This window comes from Carettochelys insculpta, chromosome 9 (assembly GCF_033958435.1).
Source record: "Carettochelys insculpta isolate YL-2023 chromosome 9, ASM3395843v1, whole genome shotgun sequence".
Lineage (NCBI taxonomy): Eukaryota > Metazoa > Chordata > Testudines > Carettochelyidae > Carettochelys > Carettochelys insculpta.
This window is the reverse complement of record NC_134145.1, coordinates 29374793-29401840: the sequence shown is the minus strand read 5'-3', so window position 1 is coordinate 29401840 and position 27048 is coordinate 29374793. Positions and strand designations below refer to the sequence as shown.

The following is a 27048-nucleotide window of genomic DNA, read 5'->3' as shown; positions in this document are numbered from 1 at the left end:
AAACCATGCACCTCAAAAGTCAAATATGACTTATTTTCTCTTGAAGGCTGAAAAAGCCGGATATGTAAATGTTCACTGGGTAAATTCCTGAGTATAGCAGGCCTCAAACTTCTTGTCATGTTGTCACCCCACTGTCCACTGAAACACAAATGTTCTGTACATCAGGGGAACCTCTTGCTAAATATGTACACAAGGGAGGGAGAGGAGAGCATTGGATACGTAATTCTGGTTATTTTAATCTGCGTACTGTCTTTGTAACCGTCAGCATGGTAATGGGACATAGTTCAAAATGTTGGTCAGGCCTCGACAATCTGAAAAGCCAGAGGGGGACAGATCAGTCTGTGGATTGGCATGTGAGATAAGAAAGTGAAGTTGGTAATAATGCAGTAATGATAGCCGTCACCCTTTACAGAGTTGTATATGAATGTCCCATCATTCTTTTCTGTTGCAATTACTAATATTGCCCACACATTATTTCTACAGGATTTGCTAGGGTGCATTTTTCCAACAAATGCAGCTCTGCATTTCTGCATCAAGTACTGCACTTGAGCAGTACTTATAAGGTTCCTTTTTCTGGAGAAAGCTATGTTCTGTAACCAAATCTCTAAATGTTTACTACAGAGATTTGTGAATTTCTTCCTGGAAAAGTACAAACGCCATGTGTGTCATGCTGATCGTCTGGAGTTCATAAATGGATGGTATGTTCTGGTTATTATCAGTGATGTGATGACAATCATTGGGTCTATAATGAAAATGGAAATAAAAGCCAAGGTGAGAGTTAACACACATTAATATTTTCTTCACTGTATCTAAGCATGCTTTAGTTAGACCTATGCAAGGATTACCAAAGTTGTGACCAGTCAGCTGTTTTTGCCCCAGTGGTTTGGTTTGGCATGTCATTTTTTGGTATAGAGATCTCCTCAGTCTGTACATGTCGTCTTGTCTGTTAGCACTGGAATATGCATGTTCAGTGGGACCAACTCTGTTCAGTCAGACTCCTCAGGGTCTTCTGCCCCTTCATCCTTGGAATTCTTGGTTTTCTTCTTGAGTACCAAACAACTTTCTATGACGGTAATTGTGGTGCTCAACAGCCAAAAAAGAAGGCACGTGAGCAGGATCCTTTGAGTCAGATGACATTGACCGGAAGGCACCTGCTGAAAGTTTAAGGCCTACCAAACTCATGGTCAGTTTTTGGTTTGTTTCATGATCAGAGGATTTTAAAAAATAGTTTCACAATGTCAGATGTAAACATATGAAATTTCATGCTGTTGTAACTGGAAACGTCCCAACCTAAAAGGAAGTCCTGGATGGTTGTAAGATTGCCACTTCTTTCTTTTGTGCTGCCTTCAGAGCTGGGCTCCTTGCCAGCAGGCATGGAGCTGCCTGCAGATAGGGTTGATTGCCAGAGGTGGTCTGGAACCTGCAAAGAAAGAGGAAGTCTTGCTCCTCATCAGGCTGGGCAGGACTAGCATGTGGAGCCTATCACATAATGGAAGCCCCTTTCTCCTGCAGTAACCAGATGTCACTGGAAAGATCAGATCTGTAACCTGCTTTTCATGGCTGTGAATTCGGTAGGGCCCTAGTTATGTTGAGTGGATGCCACAGGCATAACCCCCCCCCCACACACGCACAAGTGCACAATACTGATGCACTGAGCTCTTCTTTCAGTGCACTTTCTTCTGCAGTCCCTATTTCTGTAAAACACTTTTCAAAGTAAAAGAAAAACCTGTACTATTTTTCTTACATTTATATCCTCAGTGTTAACAGGAAACAAAAATATTTTACGGTCAATACAGTATAGGTCATACTTATCAAAAAAGAACATCCCTATGTAAAGAAAGCAGATTTACAAAACTTGTGTGTATATATTGCATATTTAAAACTACATAAAAAGAGAACACAGAAGTTAGAGTGTCCATCAGTGTGTGTGTATAGCAAGCTGTGCAATTTATAAGTACATAAAAAGAATCCGAATATAGAATATATAATCCTGGACAAAGAAAACTTGCCATATAAGACAGGATGGCAATACAGAACACCCCTTAGTCCAAGATGGAGTAAATTAAGCCATGTAATGGAAAGTGCCAAATGAGCACAAGAGAACTTGCTTTCAAAGACAGTGTTTCTCAACCTTTTTTATTTTAATGAAGTACTTTTTTTAATAAGGGGTGTTCCCATACTTCTGTCATGTACCCCTAAAGGTACACATACCACAAGTTGAGAAACTTGGTCCTAAGGTAATCAGAGGTCTTGAAACAAGTGTCATTCAGACTTTCCAGATTACTGTGCCCTTTTCAGGGGTCAGATTTGTTTTGCCTTCCACCAAGTTGCACGTCCCTTAAAGTACAGAAATATCACAGAAGACTACTACTGAAAACTTGCTGACTTTCTGCCATCTTATTATGAAATAAATGAATTAGGATAGAAATATTGTACTTACACGGCAGAGTGTAAGGCATATGAAGCAGCAGTGACAAGTCACTGTCTGAATGAACTTTTAGATTGTACTTACTTTACTAGTCATATTTCTGTATAGCCTGTTGTAAAACTAGGCAAATATTTAGATCAGTTTATTTACCCCCGGAAGACCTCAGTGTACCCCCAAGACTACATGTACCCTAGTTGAGAAACATGACACTAGGAGATTACTTCAAATTTAAGTCCAATTTAAAAGGAATCAGCCCACAATACAGGGTTCATTCCGTTGACTTTAAGGGCTCATAAGGTTGGCTTTTTTACTCTTTTTTTCATGAGAAAGAGCTCCAGATTCCATCTTGCATGGTTGACCTTACAGTAGTGCAGATAGAACGTTATGAAATTTGATATTCTTGGCCTCCTGGATGTGTCCCACGGTACCCCAATGTGACAACTCTGGCCATCATTTTCAGCTCCGCTACTCTCCAGATGTGCTGGAAACAATCTGGGAGGACTTGCATGTTATTTCCTGTTTGGCCAGCACGGGGAGCAGCACACCTTAGCAGCACACTGGGTCATGAATTCTCAGGGTGGTAGAGGAGCTCCAGCATGATATGTGCAGGAGATCCAGAACTTTGCTGTGCGGTGGGATGAATCTGTGCTGAGAAAACTACGAAGCAGCAAAAGCTAGGCAGACATCTATGCCAGGATTTCACAGGGCGTGGAGGAAGAAGGGTAAAGCAGGGATACCCAGCAGTGCTGTGTGAAAATAAAGGATCTCAGGCAGCCAAAGCATAAAACAAAGGAAGCAAATGGACATTGTAGGTTGTCACCACAAACATGCCGCGTCTATGAGCAACTGCATGGGATTCTGGGGAGTGACGCAACTACTGTCCCCAAACAGTTGGTGTGTACCTCTGAGGAGATTCCTCAGGAAGCCGCTGACAACAGCAGTGAGGACATGGATGAGGAAGAGGAGGACGGCAAGATCACCAGGTGAACAGAGCAGCTGATTTCGCCAACAGCCAGGAACTTTTTGTAACATTAGATCTCATCCCTTCCTCCCAGGACATTTCGCAGCTGGACCCTGATTGCAGGGAAGGTGTTTCTGGTGAGTGTGCATTTTTAATAATGCTATAAGTGGGTTAAGGCAGGTGGGTGTGATCTGTGGCAGGCGCTGGATCTGTGCAGCCTGAGGCCCCAGAACAGTGTGTTAATCTGTCTGGGAATGGAGCACTGATCGTCCTTGCACATGTCTGTGAAGATCTCAGTCAGGTGCACTCTAAGATTTTGGGGAGGCCTGCCTTATTCCAACCTCTTTGCTAGCGTGGCCTGGAAAGTTGTCCTATTAGTAAGTAATCTGGAGTTAATCCACCACAGAGCTGTGCAGCATAACACTGAGTCAGCATTTGTTCCTTATCAGTTTTTCTTATTCTAAGTAGCCTAATATCTCTTTTTGCAACCTAGATGAAATAGGGGAAGGAGTATTGAGCCACTGTCTGGTACAAGCTGCTCCATCATGTCCAGACCACTCTCTCCCTTCCCCAGGCTGTTTGGGGAAGGGAAATGTTCACCGTCCCAGCAGAGTGGGGGGTGGGCATGGCATGTGGTGCTTGAGAGACCTGCAGGGAGGAAAGCACAAGCTGCTCTGCCATGTCCAGACCATCCACTCTCTTCCCCAGGCTTCAAGGGGAAGGGCAACGTTTACTGTCCCAGCAGAGCAGGGAGTAGAAGCAGGCCGTGACTGTGAATACTGACACACAACCCTAATAGCAGAACTGCACTGCCATCCTGGTCCCCCACCTCGGTTTCTGTCCCTGTGCCCCTGGGGGAAGGGAAAGATTCATTGCCCCAGCAAAGGGAAAGGAGAAGCACCTGGTGACTAACACGGGCACTAGGCCCCTCCCACCCCGCTTGCAGGATGCACAACTGCAGAAACTGCTTTTGCAGTTACCAGCTTCGAAGCATGTCTCCAGTCCGTGTCTTGCTATGGCTGGAAGCAAACAGAGTTAAGCAGGTCCCTTAAGATCTCAGTAGTGCCTGCTGCATATGGGTTGCTTGAGCACCAAAATTAGTCCTTGCATGGAATACATCCTTATTGTGTGCCACAGAGGTTCTTTCATGAGATTTCTATGTGTGTTGTTAAACTTATCTGCAGTAAACGTATCTCCTTAATGTCTCACCTTTGCTTGTTTTCTTGCAGTGCGCTCAACAGCAGGCTCTTTGACCACCACTCACCCCCTTCCACCCTGCTGTTAGACTGTCACAGATCCACAGGAGAAAACGAATGCAGGAAGGCGTGTTTGTAGAACAAACGGAAGCCACCGAAAAGGACAGGGCACAATTAAATATGTGGCAGAGAACCACTCTGGAGGACAGATGGGCTGATTGGGATGAAGTGAGAGCCCTTAGACAACGTGAATTGGAGACCCAGGAGGAGATGGGGCAGCTGATGAGGCAGAAAACAGAGCTCCTTTAGTGCCTGGTTCAGGAGCACAGAGCCCCACTGCAGCCCATGATGAGCTACATGCCCTCCTCACCCTGTTCCCTACCCTCTCCATCAGCATCCCAGAATGTGGGAGGGAGGAGCAGTCAAAGGCAGCCTTGCATTCCTCTCCCAGGGACTCTTCTGAGAGGAGATGGCTGACATTCCCTGACCGGTGATGGCAAAATGCCCTTTGCTTACCCACCCCAGAGCCCCTGCCGCAAGCTCCTTTGGTGTCCTCTGAATAAAATCGATTAAGCTTGCAAAATCTGTGTCTTTTTTGCCTGTCTTTCGTGGAGGCTGGGGGAAGGGAGGAGAGGCGTACAGGCTTTACAGGCAAGTGCACACATCATTCGGGGGAACCTCCTTTAGAGCAACAGACATGACTGTCATGTCACTGTCTGTTCATTCATTAGGTTGTTTTTCCAGAGCCTCTTTGGTTAGTAGAGCCCCTCTCTGGGCTCTCGTTGCCCTGGTGTCTGGCTGCTTGTAATTAGCGGCCAGGTGATCGGCCTTGGTCCTCCAGCCTGGCCTGAAATTTCAGTGTACTATCCTTTGGTAGTAGAGCAACACCAAGACCTATTTTGTTTGTATTCCTCAGAACCTCACAAGCTATGACGTTTGCAGCATCTTACTTGGAACATCGACTTTATTTGTTTGGGTTGGAGTCATCAGATACTTGGGATATTTCCAGACATATAATGTAAGCCTAGAATCAAATATGCAGGTGCTGCAACTTATTTTAGTTCTGATGTTTTTATTCCATTTTCTTTAATGTGTGCATTGTCCTCTTCTTTCTCCCCTTCTCAGGTGCTCATTTTAACAATGCAAGCATCATTGCCCAAAGTTTTGAGGTTTTGTTGTTGTGCTGGGATGATATATCTTGGCTATACATTCTGTGGCTGGATCGTATTAGGGCCTTATCATGAAAAGGTATGTGGGAATTTCACCTTTCAGGCTCTTTAAAACATGCATCAATAAGTATTCCATACACAGGGGAAGTACTGTCATTTGGGGAAGGATAGTCAGTTTAAATAACATAACTCAGCCTTTGTGATGAAGCCATAACCACAGCTTTAAGGCTGTATGTTAACCTCACTGCCTTTCTGCATGCTACACTGAGGAATTTCAGAAGTTCCCCCACTGTGGCTGCAGTGCTGTCAATGCTGCATGCTCTAGCATGGCTGGGGCGGAGGAGTGGGTGGGTGTATTCCTTTTCACCCCCATGTTGCCTCAGCAGGGTTTTATATTACTTAACGCTTTTTCCAAACCTTTCTCGCATAAGAACATCCATACTGGGTCAGACCAAAGGTCCATGTAGCCTAGTATCTTGTCTTCCGACAGTGGCTGATGCCTCTCCTGTCATCCATTTCCTGCCTCTGACAGAGACTGGGGACATCGTTTGTACCCGTCCTGGCTAGTAGCTGTTGATGGATGTAACCTCCATAAATGTATCTAGTTCTTTTTTGAGCCCTGCTCTAAGTCCTGGTCTTTGCAACATCCTCTAACAAGAGTTCCATAGGTTTACCGAGCGCTGCATGAGGAAAAGCTTCCTTTTGTTTGGTTCAAACCTGCTACCCATTAATTTCATTTGATGGCCCCTAGTTCTTATGTTATGGGAGCAAGTACATTTTTTCTTATTTGCTTTTCCCTTATCTGTCATGATTTTATAGATGTCTATCATAATCCCCCCTTAGTATCCTCTTTTCTAAGCAGAAAAGTCCCAGTCTCTTTGAATCTCTCCTCATATGGCACCCATTCCACACCTTGGATCGCTTTTGTTGCCCTTCTCTGAACTTTTTCCAATGCCAATGTATCTTTGAGATGATGCAGCCACATCTGTACGCAGCATTCAAGGTGTGGGTGTCCCATGGATTTATATAGCGACAATAAGGTCTTCTCTGTCTTAGTCTCTATCCTTTTTTAATTATTCCTAACACTGTTTACTACTTTGACTGCTTCTGCATATTTAGTGGATGTTTGCAGAGAACTGTCCAAAATGACTCCAAGATCTCTCTCTTGATTAGTTATAGATAAATTAGTCCCCATCATTTTGTAGATGTATAGTTCAGATTATTTTTTCCAATGTGTGTTACTTTACATTCGTCACCTTTAAATTCCATTTGCTATTTTGTTGCCTGGCATCTTGACCTAACTACAGGTTGACTTGGAAGATTTAATCAAAATCATTTCATTTTTTCAGTGTATATAGAAAATATTATACTTCTTCTTCGAGTGTCCCCGTGGGTGCTCCACCATAGGTGACGGCTTGGCCGGCGCCGCAGATCGGATCTTCCAAGCAGTTTCTGCCGGACCGCGCATGCGCCGGCGCGCGCCGCTCCCTGGCGCACTCCTGGCCATGTGCGCGATCCGGTCTCCGCCAGTTCCTCTCAACCGCCGTCGGCTGCAGACGGAATCCGACTAGGCTAAAGCCACATAGCGTATTCAACGACTTCATTTGTTTTCTCTTTAAAGTTTTTCAGTTCTTTAGGATACCATAAGTAACTGGTTGTTATTTTGTTAAAAAAAAAAAACAAACAACATACAAGCTACGGAGGGACAGCTCAAGCCAGTCCCAGTAACAAGCGCTGGAGGCCGGGAGCTAGGGCCATCAGCCCTCCTGCGGAGGCAGGCCATCGGACGGGGAAACAGCACAAAGAAGTGCTAAGTACCCACAAACAAACTCAAAGACTCACCAACAATGTCCTCCTCAGGCTTTAAAAAATGTGAGTCCTGCCGAGAGGCGATGCCAGTGTCCGATGGGCACAGTCTATGCATAAGGTGCCTGGGGGAGTCCCATGTGGCACAAAAATGCGCCTTCTGTGCAAAGTTAACGACCAGAGCACGGAGAGACAGGGAGATGAGAATTAAACTGCTGCTTCTTGACAAGGCCCTCCAGCCAGACGTGCCGGAGCGGCCGCAGCAGGAGGGACCCTCCGGGGCCCTTAGACGGAAAGCTGCCTCCCTCACTCCATCAGCGCAAAAACGGAGGAAAGTTTCTCCAACCCGATCCCTGCCGGCAGCAACAGTGAGCGGGACGGGAGGAGCGAGCAGCCCCCAGCCGCAGCAACAGCTGATCGGCGGCGGCACGGAGAGCCACGTGGAAGCGGCTCAGCCTCTGATGATCAGCCAGCCGCCCCGCACCGCAGGCAGGGCGGCAGCTAAGCAAGCGCCGGTACCAGCGGCACCGCAGGCAGCGGCACCGACCCCCGGGGAACCGGCGGTGCAGAGCGCGCAGGCACGTAGCCTGCAGGCGCAGAAGGACTCCGCACGTGCGGCACCGCCCTCGAGCGTGCCTAGCACGGTGCCGACGGGGCCGGGATCCCCTGCCTATCAGGGGGCGGAGTTACCTCCTCAAGGGAGGGGGAAGGCTGCACACAAGAGGAGGCACTGCAGCCCCTCTCCAGACAGGGCTGTGGAGCTCTTTTCTCACAGCCCTCCGCTCATGTTGCAGACTCCAACCAGAAGGCAGGGGCCCCCCCTAGCCTACCCGGAGCCCCCTTCTCCTTTCCTGCAATCAGCCTCCCCATGGCTGGCACCACCCTCGCCCTTCCTGGGATTTGAATCGCTGGACTATTATGCAAAATCGCTCTCTCCAGTGTCTCGACGATCCCCCTCTCCCAGACACACAGGGTACGTGCAAAGGGAATGGTCAAGGTCACCTTCTCAGGAACAGTGCCTATACTGCCATGGTCGTCCCTACCACGCGGGGCATGGACACCATCGGCAATCTACCAGGGAGAGATCCCCACATATTACCTCGTACCCCCGAGGGCAATCGCGATCGGGGACGGAGACTCAAGCATCCCAGGGGGGACTGGCCGTGGACCCACGAGATTTTCCCTCGCAAACCTCCAGCGAGAGGGCGCACCATCACCATCAAGAACCGGAAGGGTCCAAAGAAATGTACCCCAGCGGTTCCTCGTTTTCCTCCCCGGATGAGGCCACGGCCTTAGGGGACGTCCATCCCAAGGACGATCTCAAACAGTTTCAGGAGCTGTTTAAGAGGGTAGCTTTCACGCAAGGCATCCAGACAGCACAAGTGCAAGAGAAACATCATAAGCTCCTTAAAAATTTGAGCTCCCCGGCCTCCTCCAGAGTAGCAATCCCGCTTGATGAAGCGATCTTGGAGTCCGCCACTACCATATGGCAGACCCCGGCAACTATTCCGCCTGTCCAAAAGAGAGCGGATAAGAAATACTTCGTGCCGGCGAAGGGCATGGAGTTCTTGTTTAGCCACCCCCAGCCAAACTCCTTGGTGGTGGAGTCCTCGCAGCAAAGATTAAAAACATCTCAATTTAAAACAGGGGGAACGGACAAAGATGCCAAGAAGCTAGAGCTGTTCGGCAGAAAGGTCTACTCCTCCTCCACTTTAACCTTGCGAATGGCAAATTATGCAGCGCACTTGGCGAACCATAATTTCGACAACTATGCCAGATTAACTTCCCTCATGGACTCGCTTCCAGAGGACAAAAAGCCGGTCCTCAAGGCCATAGTGCAAGAGGGCTACGCGGCTGCGAGGATGGAAGTTCAGATTGCTTTGGACGTTGCGGACACGGCAGCACGTTCCACAGCAACTGCAGTGGTGATGCGACGGGAGTCCTGGCTCCAGACCTCGGGCATACCAAGAGATCTGCAGGCGAAGATAATCGACCTTCCCTTCAACTTGCAGAAGCTGTTTGCTGAATCAACTGACTCGGTCCTTCATTCCAGTAAAGATTCAAGAGCCACACTCAGGACCCTGGGGATTTACACCCCTCCATACTCAAAGAAAAGGTACTACCCACAGCAAAGGCGGTACCAATACCAGCAACAGCGCCCCCAGTATCACAGGGGTTACGAGCAAGGGCGGCATCAGCAGCACCAGCAGTACAGAACCCCCAGGCGACGCTCACAACAGGGCCGTCCGTCCTCGGGGCGGGGCCAAAGGCCACAAGTTTGACATACAAATCCAGGGCTGCGCCATCACCACCATTGCACAAGATCATCCGAAACGACTTTTTCACCATCGCCTCCGACCATTCTACGACCAGTGGCAAAGGATCACCACAGGCAAATGGGTGCTGGAGATCATAGCCACGGGGTACGCCATCCCCTTCCAGTCGCTCCCGCCGCCGCGACCCCCGCCCAAGCCCCACCCCCAGGAGGCCTCCCATGTAGCCAGGCTCAGGCAGGAGGTGGCCCACCTAGAGTTCATAGGGGCGGTGGAAAAGGTGCCGGAGCAACTGCAAGGGAAAGGGTTCTACTCTCGGTATTTCCTGACGGAGAAAAAGACAGGAGGCTGGAGGCCCATCTTAGACCTTCGTGGCCTCAACAGGTATCTGCACAAGGAACGTTTTCGGATGATCACTATTGCCTCCATCCTTACAGCACTGGACGATGGAGACTGGTTCGCAGCCCTCGATCTACAAGACACGTACTTCCACATAACCATTCATCCGGCTCACCGACGTTTTCTCCGGTTCATGGTGGGCAACGAACACTTCCAATACAAGGTCCTACCGTTTGGCCTTTCCTCGGCCCCCAGAGTCTTCACCAAGACCTTGGCAGTGGTGTCAGCCTACCTGCACAGACAGGGGGTGTTTATTTTCCCGTATCTGGACGACTGCCTGCTCAAAGGGACCTCGAAAAGGGAGGTTCTCCGCATGATACGCGTCACAGCAAACACGTTCTCCGCACTTGGCCTGGTTATCAATCTGGCAAAATCAAAGATAGACCCCTCACAGGACATAGAGTTCATAGGGGCTCGCATAAACTCGGTCTCGGCGAGAGTATACCTTCCAGAGGCTCGCTTTCGAGCCATCGGTTCCCTCGTGCAGGTCATCACCTTCAGCCCTACGGTGCCGGTCTTGACGTGCTTGCAGCTGCTGGGCCACATGGCAGCGGCTACGTTTGTGGTACAGAACGCCAGGTTGCACATGCGCGGCATGCAACATTGGCTGGCAAGTGTATACAAGCCGGCAGTACGCACCGTTCACAGGGTGGTGTCGCCCCCACCTGGGGTGCGCGAATCCCTGCAATGGTGGGTAAACCCCGGGAACTTGCTAACAGGGGTACCCTTCCATCAGCCGCAAATATCGGTTTTCCTCACTACGGATGCCTCCCTCATAGGGTGGGGAGCGCACATGGGCGAAGAGGTGGCTCAAGGACTGTGGTCACCCACGGAACAGTCTCTGCATATCAATGTTTTAGAGCTCAGAGCAGTGTTCAACGCCTGCAAACACTTTCGAGACCGTATACAAGGCAAAGTCGTCGGGATCAGTACAGACAATACCTCCACCATGTTTTACATAAACAGGCAAGGAGGAGCTCGATCCCGTACCTTATGCGCGGAAGCAATCCGCCTATGGAACTGGTGCATCGCCCACGATATAATCCTGAGAGCCTCCTACTTGCCGGGCACGCACAACGTGAAGGCAGACCAGTTGAGCAGACGTTTTGCGCTCACCCACGAGTGGCAGATCCGTCCCGATCTACTACGGCCGATTTTCCACGCATGGGGGTTTCCCCAAATAGATCTGTTTGCCACTCAGCACAACAAACAGTGCCCACGATTCTCCTCCAGAGCAGGGCTGGGCCGGGGGTCCCTGGGGGACGCATTCGCGATCCTGTGGGGAGGCCCCCTGCTTTACGCGTTTCTCCCCGCAGTGCTGATCCACAAGGTTCTGCAAAAAGCCAGGAGAGACAAGGCTCGGATGATCCTGATAGTCCCAACATGGGATCGCCAACCATGGTTCCCCCTACTCCTGCGCCTGTCGGACCGCCCACCGATGCCTCTTCCGGTGGCGCCGGACCTGCTCACGCAAGCCCAGGGGTCCATAGTGCATCCGCACCCCCAAAGCCTGCGACTGCAAGCGTGGCTAATCCATGGCTCAGCTCCCTAGAGAGCACATGCACAGTGGAAGTACAGCAAGTCCTAGAAAGTAGCAGGAGGACTTCCACTAGGAAAACCTACAAACAAAAATGGACTCGCTTCATGGCTTGGTGTTCTACCAAGCAGCTGGTCCCCCTTTCGGTGCCTATACCTACAATTCTAGAGTATTTACTGGACCTCAAGAGAGCAGGACTCTCACTATCCTCGTTAAAGGTCCACCTGGCCGCCATCTCGGCGTTCAGACATGAGGAGGGAGGGCACACGGTGTTCGCCCACCCTATGGTTACCAGGTTCCTCAAAGGGTTGGTAAACCTATACCCCCCTCGGAAACCGATTCCACCTTCGTGGAGCTTGGACCTGGTGCTTACCACGCTCATGGGACCACCGTTCGAGCCATTGGCCACGGTTCCCCTTCGCCTCCTTACAGTAAAGACGACCTTTCTTCTTGCAATTACGTCAGCCCGTCGGGTGAGCGAGCTTGCGGCAGTCATGGCAACGCCACCCTGCACTGTCTTTTCCAAGGAGGCGGTAACCATACGGCTGCATCCAGCCTTTGTTCCCAAAGTTTCTTCCGAGTTTCACATCAATGAACCTATTGTTCTACCCTCGTTCTATCCAAAGCCTCATAACTCCAGCGAAGAGGCGCGCCTACACCTCCTGGATGTGAGGAGGGCGCTAGCCTTCTACGTAGACAGGACCAAGTCCTTCCGAAAAACGGATAGACTCCTGGTCTCCCTCGCTCCCAAATCTAAAGGAGAAGGTCTCTCATCGCAGAGAATCTCAAAGCACATTGTATCCTGCATAAAAATGTGCTACGAGCTCAGAAAGACTCCTTTGTCGGCCACTCCCAGGGCTCATTCCACCAGGGCGGTGGCAGCATCAACAGCCTTTTTCAAGGGCGTTGCATTGAAAGACATTTGCAGAGCGGCGACCTGGTCATCCTACGACACGTTCGCCAAACATTACGCCCTTCACAGGGTATTCCAAGAGGATACCCGTCTCTCTGCAGCGGTCCTCTCGGGGACCAGCTGCACATAATCCGATTACCCACCACCTATCTGGGTTACTGCTGGGTAGTCACCTATGGTGGAGCACCCACGGGGACACTCGAAGAAGAAAGAGAAGTTACTCACCGTAGTAACGGTGGTTCTTCGAGATGTGTCCCCGTGGGTGCTCCACTTCCCGCCCATCCTCCCCGCTTCGGATCTCTGTTAGTGTTTTGCAGGGGCAACCGAGGCGGTTGGTCGAGGAACTGGCGGGGACCGGATCGCGCACATGGCCAGGAGCGCGCCAGGGAGCGGTGCGCGCCGGCGCATGCGCGGTCCGGCAGAAACTGCTTGGAAGATCCGATCTGCGGCGCCGGCCAAGCCGTCACCTATGGTGGAGCACCCACGGGGACACATCTCGAAGAACCACTGTTACTACGGTGAGTAACTTCTCTTTTTTTCCCTGTATTCCATAGCAATCTTTTGTGCCTGCATAACACGAATGTGGGAAGCTAAAGTCTTAAGTGTGTTTTACAAAGCCCTTCACAGAGTCAAAAACAGTTCAAGTTTGGAGAAGACCAACTTGGTGTTATGAATATTTTGAATCTGCCTATTTACTATAGATGTTTAGTAATTTAAAAAAAGACTATACACTGGTTTTCATTCTTGACTACGAGCTTGTGTAATTTGACCAAATTAATGCTGGAACACAAGTACTTTATTTTGATTTCTCAAACATACAACAGTTGCAATAATTTATCTTTTATTCTTAAATGAATTTTAACTGATGACGGCATACTTCCTCAAAGCTTGTGGAATTTTCTGCAGAAATCCCTCAATGCCTTTACACATCTTTCAGATTATACCCTAGATATCTGTCCCTTTTAGCTGACACATAGTAAATATCACTCTTACCTGAATTGTCTAGTAGCAAGCATCTAATGATCCGAGTAAGCGAAAGAGTAGTCAATAAGGTGCTTGCCTATTTATGTTGTCAGAATGCTCAGTCTTGTATGATTTTCTTGTCATTAAATGTTATGGCTCAGTTCGTTTTGTTTAAGACTCTAGCAGTTCGCACCATATCTCGCTAGATGGCAATAGAGTACTATTTAGAACAGCCTACTGTAGTCACTTGCTTTATCATGTAGCTGACTAACTCTGTACGGCACATGACCACACAACTGAAAGGTGGATACTCCCCTTTTGTTCTGAATGCCCCAAACCTCATACCAACTAATTGACCAGGAGGGTCACAGAAGGCTTTGTTCACAGAATTTTCTTTAAGCTGTCTAGTGGTGACACTAGTTTGATGTCCTCCACTTAACATTACTAGAAGCAGAACTCCTTGCTTTTTTGTTGAAATACACCATCTCCTAAAGTGTAGTTCAAAGGCAAGTTGCACAGGCAAGCTGCCTCATGGGATGATTTGATAAGCAGTAGAGAAACAGGAGGGACTCCCCCACAAGTCATCTTGAATCAGCTACCCTCTGCTATGCACCTTGCCACTGGGAATTCACTGGGAGCAACGTACTGTACGTATTCCCTCTTCCATTTTTTTTTTGTGAAGAGTTTCAAAATCCCAAAGCTACTCTTACGTTTTCACCCAGTCTCTCTCAGGCCTCAAGTAGTAGAGAATCTCTTCAGCAGAGAAGAGCTAGATTCTACTCCTGTGTTTTGATAACTACAAGGAGTAACAGTGAGTATGGTGATTGGGTAGCTCATTTTAAGCTGCCCTTCCAGCTCAGACGCCAGAGAGCTTAACATGGCTCTCCAGATGGCAGTGCACTGGACTGCGCTCATTGCGTTGTAAAAGAATCTTTTCCTACTAGCCATTGCAGCAAATTTGTCTTACTCCTTGCCCGCACCTCCAGAAAGGGCATCACACACACCAGGTTAAGAACCACTGGGCTAGAGAAACGGTCGTGTCTTCTTCTTGTGGCCTGTTTCTTCCTTTGGAAGAAAAAAATTTAAGATTTTTAGCAATGCACTGCTGGAAGGGGAGTTGAAAATCTTTTGTCCAAATTGTAGCAAGAGGCTGAGGGATCAGAAGACCTGAATTCTGTTCCCAGTTCTGTCACATACTCATTCTGTGACCTCAGTCACACAATCTCTCTATGCCTTAGTTTTATTATCTCTAAACTGGGGATACTTTCCTGTATGTATAACGCAATCTGAGACCCTCTCATGACAGTTTTAAACATTAGTGGTGGCTGGTTGTTACTGTTTTATCCCCTGGGTACCTTTCCTACAGCTGATGCCATGCAAACCACTGAGATAAATATAGGAAACAGAGTTATCTCTACCTTCCCCGCCAAATGATCGTGGCCATCATAAATGTATGAAATACACAAGTGAGAGATCCGGGGGAGGCTTTTTGTTTGGTTTGTTGTGGAGGGAGTAGTGACTGAGGGTAAAAATTTGTGGGAAAATGGTTAATGAAAATCTGCTTATTTCCTTTAACCTGACTTTATGTGGTCTCCAGGTTCTAATGAGTCTTTCAATCTCATGCAGTTTGAAGATCTGAACACAGTTGCTGAATGCCTGTTTTCTTTGGTAAATGGCGATGACATGTTTGCAACATTTGCTCAAATCCAACAGAAGAGCACCTTAGTGTGGCTGTTCAGTCGATTGTATCTGTATTCCTTCATTAGCCTATTTATATATATGATCCTCAGCCTTTTTATTGCACTCATTACAGACTCTTATGACACCATAAAGGTAAATCATTCTGGCTTTACTGCTATTTTTCTTCTAATCAATTATTTAAAATTCTTTAAACCATAAAGCTGGGCAAATGGAAGCTCTCTTGAGATGTTACGATGTACAGTAAAGATAATCAAAGCTTTTAGCTTAAGATCTGGGGACAGTGATGAAGAGTCTTCCTTAAGTGATTTCCACCCATGCAGTAATTTGGAAAAACTTATCTAACGTGTTACATCTCCGCTCCCCGCTCAGATTTCCTACACTCTATTCCACTGGCTGTTGTACATTTGTGTCAGAATTGTGACTTGAGTGGGAAGGAGAGAGGTATAATAAGCTTAAAATCATTTCATGCCAGGTGCTTACTGCTTGAGAATTCTTTTTTGGCATGCAAAAGTGTTTGTACAGTATCAAAAAGTCTTGCTGAGAGTATCAAAAAGTTGTGCTGTCTTATCAGTACAGATTTCAATACCTCTGCTCCATCCGCTTGACAGAAGTTACTGGCTCAATGATTAATAGGGTACTGGCATGAAAGAGACTCACTGAGTCTAGCGCTGATGAAAGCTAGCTAAAGCCACTCTCTTCCAGTTCTGGTGAAAGATGGGATATAATTAAAAACATTTCTCCAGATCTCTTCCCTGCATTCTTGCCTTCAGTCAGTATTTGGTTTACATTTCTAGTCACTTGTGTTCCTACATATTTAATTCTGGGTGGTTAGACTGACCGGTGAGAGAGCTATATCCAGCAACTGGCCTTTTGCTCTTGTCCTTTTGTTTTAATGTCATGTAAATACATGTGCAGCATAGTATAAATTGTTAGGGGTGGTATGTGGGCCAGAGCTTCCCAGCTAATCAGGGACTTGGTTTTCCAAGTTTCTCTGTATACTGTACAATTGTAGGAATTTTGGTGTTATGCAAAGTGAGATGGGGTCACTTCTGTTTTCTCTCTCCCCTTGCCTGATGATCTCATGTGGATTCAGTGGTTTAAAGGAGAAGCAACTCAGTATTCAGAGATAACAAGCCCATAAGGGGGCCATTGTGGTCATCTAGGCTACGTCTACACGTGCCCCAAACTTCGAAATGGCCAGGCAAATGGCCATTTCGAAGTTTACTAATGAAGCGCTGAAATGCACATTCAGCGCTTCATTAGCATGCGGGCGGCTGCGGCGCTTCGAAATTGATGCACCTCGCCGCCGCGCAGCTCATCCCGACGGGGCTCCTTTTCGAAAGGACCCCGCCTACTTCGAAGTCCCCTTATTCCTATGAGCTCATGGGAATAAGGGGACTTCGAAGTAGGCGGGGTCCTTTAGAAAAGGAGCCCTGTCGGGACGAGCCGCACGGCAACGAGGCGCGTCAATTTCGAAGCACCGCGGCCGCCCGCATGCTAATGAAGCGCTGAATGTGCATTTCAGCGCTTCATTAGTAAACTTCGAAATGGCCATTTGCGTGGCCATTTCGAAGTTTGGGGCTCGTGTAGACACAGCTCTAGTCTGACCCTCTCTATAACACAGACCACAGAACTTCCCCAAATTACCAGAGACAAATAGATTGATTTATTGTTTTGTTATAGGACTTCCTCTAAATCGATGGTCTCTGGCCTTCTTACTCCCAAGATCACTTTTTAAGTTTCAGGGCAACTCAGGAACTACTCTTCCTTTTCCCTGAGGCACCTCTTCCCCCAAAGCTCCCTCCATCCCCTTTGTCCATCACTTGCTCTCCCCAGCCGTCATCTGCTCTTACTGGTCTTGGGCACAGGATGTGGGCTTTGAGGCAAGGGCTGAGGGGTTCAGGTGCAGGAGGGGTGCAAGCTCTGGGAGGGAGCTCTGAGTGCAGGGAGGGGACTCCAGGCTGGGGCAGAGCATTAGGTAGAGGAGTGGATGCTGGCCCTGGGAAGGGGGCTGCAGGCTGACACAAAGTTTGGGGGTGCAGGAAAATGTGCGAGGTGCAGGCCTCCCCAGGGAGGAGCTTACATAGGAAGCTCCTAGCCGGGAGCACTGCATGGCTCGGGTAAGCTGCCTACTTGCTACCGCCCTGTGCTGCTTCTAGAAGGAGCCAGCTGCTAGCTTGTATCTGTAATCCACTTGGGGGCAGGAGGACAGCATGTCTCAATGAGCTGTCCCTGTCACCAGGAGCCAGCCAATGGAAGCTGTTGGTCTTTAGAGCTTGGGATTTTTAATTTTATGGAGAACTCCATCTGTAAACAACTAAACTTATTTATGGTAGGTATGTAGGAGAAAATAACAGAACCATGCAGGAAAGAACTAGATGGTTATACAAATAACATGTGAAAGGGAATAAGTGAAGAGTGTCCTTCCTTTTTAAGTACGGATGTTTCCTTTAGGTCATTCTTCTGTTCCCACGACCATGCTCTCCAAGTCTGGCTTTGTTTGCTGCCAAAGTGACAGTTTGATTCATCTATTAAAGTAGATGTGAGAACTGATAAGAGCGTGGGAGAGCAGTGTGAAATGGAGACAGGTGTGGAAGAATGATTTTGCATGCACTGCAAATGAGGTCTCCTGTTTTTCAGAAATACCAGGAAAATGGTTTCCCAGTAACAGATCTTCATGAATTCCTTAAAGAATGCAATAGCACAGGCTACAGAAAGGAGCCACAGGCTTCCATGCCTTTCATCTGCTGTTGTAGGAGGTCAGTATGGCAGTGTGATTCCACGAACTATGTAATTCTCATAAGTATCCATGAGGTTAGCTGTCTGTTGGAAAGTATGGGTTTCACTATGGTAGGCACGCCCAGAAATCTAACTATAGCATGTTCAGACTCTTAAATATACTTATCCCTTTCTGCTATATTTAGCATTAGAAAATCACTAATGTGTTCAGGGGAGAGGGCGAGGAAAGACCATTCGAGTTTCACTGTAATCTTTGTAAAGCCCTTTGAGACCTATGGATGAAAAACTATTTAAGAGCTAAATAGCATAGCTAGTATTTCTAAAGGAGTAAGTTGTGTGGATCCAGTGAAGGACGTTCAGAGCACTGAAAACCATGTTAGGGGCGAAACTAGGTTTCAAGACTGTCTTGACTTTGGAGTAGAAGACCTGTTGGCAGGTAGCAGTGGAAGGGAGCAAGAGAGAACTTGCTCATTCGCTTTAAGTGAGCCATCCATCATCCCAACTCCCATTTTGTTTGGCTAAACTATTCCTAGCAATCTTCCCTCTAGTTATTAACAGGAGCATTTCTCTGAGAACCTGAGTCACCTCCACTGAGCTGCCTGGAAGTGCCCATCATGTATGAACAGAGCCTGTCTTGGGACCCTGGGGATGGGACTGAGAGGCATTTAATCTGCTTCAGACGCCTTGTGAGATCTAGGGGTCAGTAGCATGCTGTCATGTTCTTTCTGCTGATGTCAAGAGGAGTAGGGACCATTCATCCCAGTCCCATAGTGCAGCACTCACTTGCACCTCTTAATCCTTGCTGTGGTAGGTAGGTGGCTGTGGATTGCTGTTTGCTGGCATTGGCAGCTGTAGGAAGGCTCTGGTGGCAATAGCATTGAGATTTATGCACAGCAGGGTTGGAGGCAGATGGAGCTTGAGGGAGTGATGTCAGGAGAGGAGTCTAGCAGAACTTAGATGATCAGTTAACTTGAACTAGCATGGCAAATGCTGTGTTCCTAAATAACTTATAACAATGGATCTTCTACAGTAAGGCTGTGGCCACACTACCCCCTCCTTTTGGAGGGGCTATGGTAATATGGCACTTCAAGATATGCTAATGAGGTGCTGCCATTCGAAACTGCCGGTTTCAAAACGCAGCCACCTGTGTAGCCAGGGGGCCTTTCGAAACAGCCCCCTGATTTTAAAAGCTACTTCTTCCCATCTGGTTTTGGGAATAAGGGGCTTTCAAAATCAGGGGTATGTTTCGAAAGGCCCCCTGGCTATGGGGGGGGGCGGTGCATGCATTTCTAAGCTGGCAGTTTTGAAGCACGTGTGGCCAGTATTATGCTAATGAGGTGCTGCATGTTCATGGAAGTGCCTCATTAGCATATCCCAAAGTTCCGTATCACCATAGCCATAGTGTGTCCAGAGCCTAAGGATTTTGTGAACTAGAGCTTTCTGCTTTTGTTGTGCCCCTGGCTGAGGCTGAAGTGTCTTTTAGCTAAGAAAAACTGATGGATTGAGCATCAGGGGAATAAAAGAAGGTCTAAATCTCTGGCTTGTGGCCATGGAAGCTTCAAAAGTAGGAAGTATGGCATAGTTAAGTGAAGCTTCATACCTGGCCCCTTCAGCTGCAAGCCGACTTAGTTTCTTAACTGATTGTTCACTGGAAGAAGAAGAAAACAAGTTCAGCTTCCACATCAGGGGACTTGCAGCTGGGTTAGAACCTGGGGCTTCTTTTTGGCCTCAGGTACTTAGGTTCTTTTGCCATCCCAGCAGTTCCAGTGTGCTTGTTTTCTGTTGGTTATCAGAAACAGTAGGAGCTGCACCTTGAGGCACTAAGGTTGGAAGTTGCAGAATACAACCAGGAACAAGGGGGATTGTCTCCTGCCCTGGAGACTGGGGAGCAAGGCATGCTGCTGCATTTACTATGACAGGCAGTCTTGCAGTACTGCTTCCCATGGCAGGCATGTTTTCTTAAACTACACGCCTCTATACGTCTTTAGTTGAGCATGTCAGGGGAGTATAGCAAGTTCTGACTGGTGGAGCTATTGTCTCAGTGGTATAGCTTAAACATTTTTAGCTTTTACTCTATTCCTGAACATCCGTCTGGTTGGTGGATGAAAAAATAAGTTGCTTTGTCTTGCTATAAGTTTGTCTGATCAGAGATTGCTAGTGACCACTCTAAATTACAGCAACCTGATGGGTTCCCTGTCTGCTTAGCATATTAGGTTTTCTTTCAAAATACCAATGCATAAAAAGCCTGTTTCCTCTCTCTGAGAGTGTGATAAATCCAGGCAGTATGAGGAGATCCTGCTGAATTATCTAAGAGGTATGTGGAAAGTTCAGCATGCCTAATTTAAATATGTCAAGGATTTTATGTTGTTCTTAAGTATAGAATCTAAAAATAAAACCTTTTTTTTTTCTCTCTGCCTCTTTTTTTTTACAGACAAGTCAGTGATGACAACTTGATACTTATTAATTGACAACCAGCTGCCAAAATTCACTGCTCAAGAACGCTCAGAGGGAACAAACTGCTGTGGAAGAAAACAGCCCCGCAAATTTCTTGGTGACCTGTCATTTGGGCCAATTTCCTTGTAAACATTCTGACCTATTTAATTAGGTATTGGCGGGGTGGAGTTGGGAGAAAAGCTGGCTGCCCATGATGGAAGTTCAAAAGCTACCTCAATTTGGAGTAGAATTCTGAATAATTGACAACTGTTCTCACTTTGCGTTCTACCCTCTCGGGCCTGAACCTGAGAAGTACTATCTATGGGAGTTGTGGTTGCTCAGCACCTTCTTTAGATTAGGCACCAAGCTGACCATCTGGTTCTTAAATATTTATATGAAGGAACATATTTAAAAAGAATGAAAAGCACTTGTTTTTAAGTAGGATTTTGAATATTGCAATTCTTGGAAAGGGGTGTTTCAGATAACTCGATTAGTGGCGTATTGAAACTGGAGACTGTAATTCTTATTTGACATGAAACATGATTCAGTTGCTTGAAATAAATTTGTGTATAATGCAGAGTTGCACAAAATGCAAACTGATTTTGTCTTTTTTGTTGCGTTCTTGATTTAAAATGGTTAAGTAAGTTTAGTGATCTGTAAATAGTTTAACCGATCTTGTGGGAAACAAAAGCACCTTCATCTTCTATTAATGGGTTTCCTCCATTGGACCCAAAATCTGCGGTCTGACAGGTAGGTAGTGTATTCATTTTGGCATGTCATTACATTGCTTATTGATGATGTGAATGGAAGCTTCCATCAGAGGTTTCAGACAAGAAAACTTTTTAATGAAAACCCACCTAATTTCTGCCTGGTTTATCTTTCAGGTTTGAACATAATTCTATACTGAATGAAAACTACTTTATTGCAGCACTGACTTGCTGATATTTCTGTTCAGAGTGCATGCTGCAAGCAGGAAACTATATAGCAACCATTTCAAAGCCAGTTGGTTCATGCAGGCACTTCTCCTAATCTCGACTCTAGGCCTTTTTCCACTGTGCTCCTGATAATTGGCTTTCCCTGGTGGTTTGGCTGCTGCTTTCGGCTATCTGTGCATTTCCAGTATACCTAAATATAAAGGGTGGTGTGTTTTTGTTTTGTTTTGTTTTGGTTGGTACCATGACACCTAGGCTGGGGACACACCTAGGCTGGCTCTGGACATATTCCTGCCTTTGAGAGAAAAATTGTTCAAATTTATAGTATTTCATGCCTTACTTACTTGACCTGAAAAGGAACAAACAACTTGGCTTGTTCTGATTGCTGTATCTCTTACATCATTAAGGAGCAGCAAAAGACTGTGTTTCTAAAAACAAAACGTACATCTTTTCTGCTTGCTTTTTACATTAGAAATTCACATTCTGAGTGTGTCTACACTAGGAACTAACTTCGAAGTTAGATGCTACTTTGAAGTAGCCTGCAGAGATGCTATACACATTTTCTGTGAATGAAGTAGTGCCCTACTTGAAAGTAGGGTATGTGTAGATGCTCAACTTCAAAATCTGTTACCTGGAAGTTGTACTTCGAAGTAAGCGACTTTGAAGTTATTTTTGTAGTATAGAGACAGCCTCTGTCTTTAGCAGACTCTGATGGCTAGAACTGTCTTCAGCTAATCCTTTATGCAAAGATGATATCTGCTAGAAGAGTAGTGCGAGAATGACAGCACAAGACACACAAACTGTGTGGGTGTGAGGGAAGGTATTAGCCATAATGTAAAAAAGTCATTCATTCATTTTCAACACCTATTTGCCTGCAAGGAGTGGCATTTTGATAATAGGAAGTGGAGCATCCACAGCCCTTCAGTGACAGTGTTAAGAGCTCTCAAACTCCTTTCTACCTTTCAGAGGTCTGCCAGCAAAAGGTGAGAGAGAGAGAGAGAGAAGCTCCATCTTTTAATTTCAGAGCAGCAGCCATCATGATAATCCAGCCCTATGCTTGCTGACTATGCCAACAAAGTGCTTCCGTTGTAAACTTGTCCTAAGGGTGTCAGAGCAGAGGGTTGTATCAGAATAATGGTCCATTTAAATTCAAAAACCTTAGGTGATGGTGAAAAAATTTCCTTTGCAGACAAGATTTTATTCCAACTATTGTGGGGTAAATATTGAAGAGGTGTTAACAGAAACGTCTGCAGTCTCCAATGGCCCTTGGCTGGCAGGTGAGTACAGCGATGGTTGCTAAGCAGGATGGAGTGATGGGCTTCTCTTTAGATGCCTATAGGTGGGGCAACAAGGTAGATGTCTCAAAGTTGAATCATTCCAGGTGTGAGACAGGAGGGTGCAGGGAGTGTAGCTCAGAAGAGCGTCACTTTCAACTTATTGGTTTAGATGGAGGCACCATTTGATAGTTGATATTGTGGTTTAGCATTATTTTTAGGTGCACCTGAAAGAATGAAATGGATGAAGTCGTCATAATGTGTAAGTAAAATGTTGATGATCCTGAAAAAGCAAGACATTTACCTTGCTGCATAATGGATGAGTAACATGATGGCAATGCTGCCTGGGATGTTGCTTTTGGGGAATATGGAAATTAATAAAATTTTGAAAATACATGGGGTTTGACAGTTACTCAAAAGCTAGAAAGATAAGTGCCTCGCTACCATGGGAGTGGTGAGGTACGAATACTAGCAAGAGGGAGTAAGCTTTTGAGCTCACTGCATCGTGCCTGGGCATGACACTATTTATGGGGAAGTGTTTCATTGACCTGCTGGAGGTCTCCATGTGGCCAGATTTAGGTGTTTGCTGTATTATCTCATGTTCTGTGGTGATGGTGCCAGTGTAAATGGGACTCTTTCAATTAGAATTCACCTCTTTGTGTCTCGGTGGTAGTTGGTCACAAATCATGGCATTCTGGGAGCAGATCACAACTTACATTGTCTGTAATAAGCAATCATTTTAATGAAAATCTCCCTATTCCGTGCTGCAAGTAATTGATCTGCTTTTTTGTTTGGGCTTCAGCAGAGTGGACTATAGAACTGGCAGTTTTTGTGTAAACTTCCCATTTGGCTCATATCTTACATTAGTCAACTCCCAGATTCCTTTGGCTCCCAGGTTCTGCTTTTTAAATTGAAGTTTAGACCCCTTACTGTCTTGATTCTTGAAAGAGACAAATGCAGTGGCATAACACAGTCAGGGTGGGCTGGTGGGAACTTGCTTGGATTGCAAACTTTCAAGAGTAGGGACGGTCTTCATTCTCCTTGTACAGTGACTAACACAAAGGGGTTGTGGTCCATGCTGTTGGGCACTCCTACGTGCAACCACAGTGCAAACAAATTCCCAAACTGCTGAGAGAACTAGTGATCAGTGTGCTGTGCTTTCAGAAATTGTATTCTGAACAAAAGGGATGGTATCTTGCATCAAATATTAAAAGCCCAGTTTTCAGTCAATTACTAGCTCTGGGAGAGTGACAATTGCTTATGCTTCCCTTAGTCTATCAATTTCTGTAGCTGCACTTTCTCAATATTGAAGTTAAATTTGTCACTTGGGAATTGCCAGGTCACTCCTCTCTTCTTGAGCATCTATATTATATTTGCCTGATCCTCTGAAACACTTCAGAACTACTCATGAGTAACAGGACTTGGTGGCTTTGTTAATGGAGCCCCTGAACCTACACTACATGAAATCTTGACACACTCTGACTTTATATTCACTTTTTTCATGTTCCCTTAACCACTTAATATTGCTGTCTGTCTTTACAAGGTCTTTGGCCTTCTTAATTGCCACAATTTGTCTCCTACTAACAAAAGATAAGCAGCTGAGTCAGTCAGTCAGTGTAGCTGTGAACTCCATCCTCTTCACTAACTAACCTATTTTCTTTCCAAGTGTTTCTTTATTCCTGGGTATATTTGAAAAAAGCACCAAGATCTGAATCTGGATCTCAAATGCTGCAGCAACCTGATTCAGTTATTACAATGTGTGTGGGCACATTTGTTTTCTTTAATCATAAATTTAGAAAGACACAATTATTGCCACAAGGGACTCATCCCTGACTGGGATTTGTACAGAATCTCAAAAGTCAACGAGGCCCCATATGGAAGCTGCAATCCACCAATGTGCACTGTAATGCATAATAAGGGCCTATACTGACAAAAGTTGATAACTGATGAGCAGGCTCCTATATTGACAGTTCAAGGCCAGAAGATACTATTAGACCTAATGTGACCACCTGTATATAGTAGTCTGACACATCACTGAGTTACCCCTGTATGTACAGAGCCCAATAACTTGTCTGATGCAAGCGCATCTTCCTGAAAAACATCCAGTGTTGATGTGAAGACATCCAAGAGAGTCCACCATGACCCTTAGTAGTTTGAAAACTATTAAACGCTGGAACAGTGTTAATTATTTGAGCCAGTGAGTTCCTCTGGCTTCAGATTTTTTGTTAGGCGTTACTGGTAGACCCAAGAGTTCTTTAGTCATTGGTGTTTTCTTCCCCTAAAGCAGGGATGAGCAAAGTGGAGAAAGGGGCATGAAAGTTTTTAAGTGGGATTGGGGATGCAACATGATCGGCTTCTGGGTCTCAGGCTCATCCATCTCATTACAAATATTGAAGTATGTTGCTGTTTTTATGTATGTATAGTCACATTATATACTGATAAAGTTTTTTTGCATTTTTAGATACTTATTTTCTTACACGTGCCCAAAGGCTGGTTTTGTTTTTTTTTTAATATGTACGTAACCAAAATTTCTGTTGGTTTTGATTACCATGGACAGGTTGGGGGGGGCCTTGCTAATTGCAGGGGTGAGAAGTGGGGCCCGACATAAAAAGTTTGCTCACCCCTGCTCTAAAGGTACTTGAACATCATAATCAAGTCACCACTTAATTTTCTTTTTGGCAGACTGAGCTGTCTTTTACAGTAAGACCGTAAGTGTGCTCTAGTTCAGCACTCTGGCCTGGAAACATCTGTGGTTTGACATAATTTTAGTTAGCAGGATGTCCACTTATCATGGGTGTGGCCAAATTTCCCATTTATCCCATGCAATTTGTTTACAGCCACCAGTCCTGGCTCTGTGTTCTCTACTGCTGTTTAGCTCTAATTTACTCCTGTAATCTCTTCTAAAAGCCCAGTAAGCAGTGGAAGTGTTGGTAGTCCTGCTAGGCAATATTGACCTCCTGTGACTTGGCAAATTCTCTGGTTTGGCACTGGTCAGGTCCTGAGAGTGCCAGACTAGAAAGATTCAACCTGTAGTAACTGGAAGAATTATTTTATGGCTTTTGACCTGTCAGCTCTGTACCAAGGAAGTTTTAGGCAAGAGCATACAAAACCTTTTGTAAACAGATAATTGGTCAAGGTGGTCCACGATGGATTGAAGAGTCATGTTCACAGTTTTATGAAAATCCTGAAGATGTGGTGTTTAAAGCCAAAGACTGGTGGAGGTTTGACTTCAGAAGTATAGCTGATTTCCTTGTGAATATCACTGCATTTTCTGGGTATAAAGGGTTACGCTTCTGAGCACTGAACCTCAGCTTCGTGGATGGGTTCTACTGAGTCCTCTTGTGTGTTGTGCAGGTAGTCTGTCACTTGAGTTATTGTCCTCTTCATCCTTCTTGTGTGCACTCCTTTGGAGGACCAATGTGCTCTGCTACTGGTAAGTTAAACATGAATCATCTTTAAATTTCCTGATAACTTTGGCCTTGATACATTGTCATGAATTGCCATGTGGGGTGGGAACGGACCAATGGTTGGGCAACTTCTCTTTGACAGCAACCAGTTCCAGATGACCTCAACAGTGCAGTTCTAAATAGTAATGACTTCTTACTCTTGAAATACCCACACCCAAAGTGTCTCAGGCCTCAAAACATAAGGCAGCATTTTTTAAAAGAATTCCAGCAGTTCAGCCACTACCCTAGGCTTCACAATTCATAAACCACACTGCCTCCTCTGAGCAGGCAAAGTGGCCTCTTGTTTTGAATCAAATACATTCTGATCATTACTTGCTGCTGCTGTAAACTGGCTCAGAGTGCACACCTGAGTGTCAGTTTTACTGAACAATTCAGATCACTTCAGCCTTCGCTGCACATACACAATAGCAAATGGAACAGAAAAGAAACACAGAAAAATAGGAACCTACCTCCTCATGCCCCATGTGCCTTCATTTGTGGAACTACACATTTTAGGGAGGGGGGAAAAGCAGTGTACTTTGTTGTGAGAGTAGAGGCAAAATTTATCAGATGGCCTCTCCCCCAGCTGGTTTTTCAAACATCAGGCTACTAACCTATTTTTTATTCTGCATTGTTTTGAAATTTAGAAGTATAGGCACAAAAGGTTGAAGTTCTAACAATGCGCCCTACACACTCCACCAGGATGTACTGTAATGCTGGGTGATGCACAGAAAGTTCACTCAGACGAGTGCTTTATTAAAAAAAAAAATTGGAAAAAATATATAATATATTTATATTTCATGCTTTCAGAAAACAACACAGTTTTAAACATGAGGTTTATCTGCTGCTTTCCATGGTCAAGCCAGTTTATGCTGGCT

General features: G+C 46.1%; 1 protein-coding gene across 1 annotated transcript in view; it reads left to right on the top strand.

Annotated features, from left to right (window-relative positions):
- Positions 1-21086, top strand: part of MCOLN2 (mucolipin TRP cation channel 2) — a 44650-nt gene extending 23564 nt beyond the window's left edge. The window contains exons 9-14 of the mRNA XM_075002596.1: positions 622-771; positions 5502-5603; positions 5711-5833; positions 15272-15478; positions 17987-18105; positions 20517-21086. Coding sequence (XP_074858697.1) covers positions 622-771; positions 5502-5603; positions 5711-5833; positions 15272-15478; positions 17987-18105; positions 20517-20553 — 738 coding nt within the window. The 3' untranslated portion in view covers positions 20554-21086. The remainder of the gene's footprint in view (positions 1-621; positions 772-5501; positions 5604-5710; positions 5834-15271; positions 15479-17986; positions 18106-20516) is intronic.
- The last annotated feature ends 5962 nt before the right edge of the window (positions 21087-27048 follow it).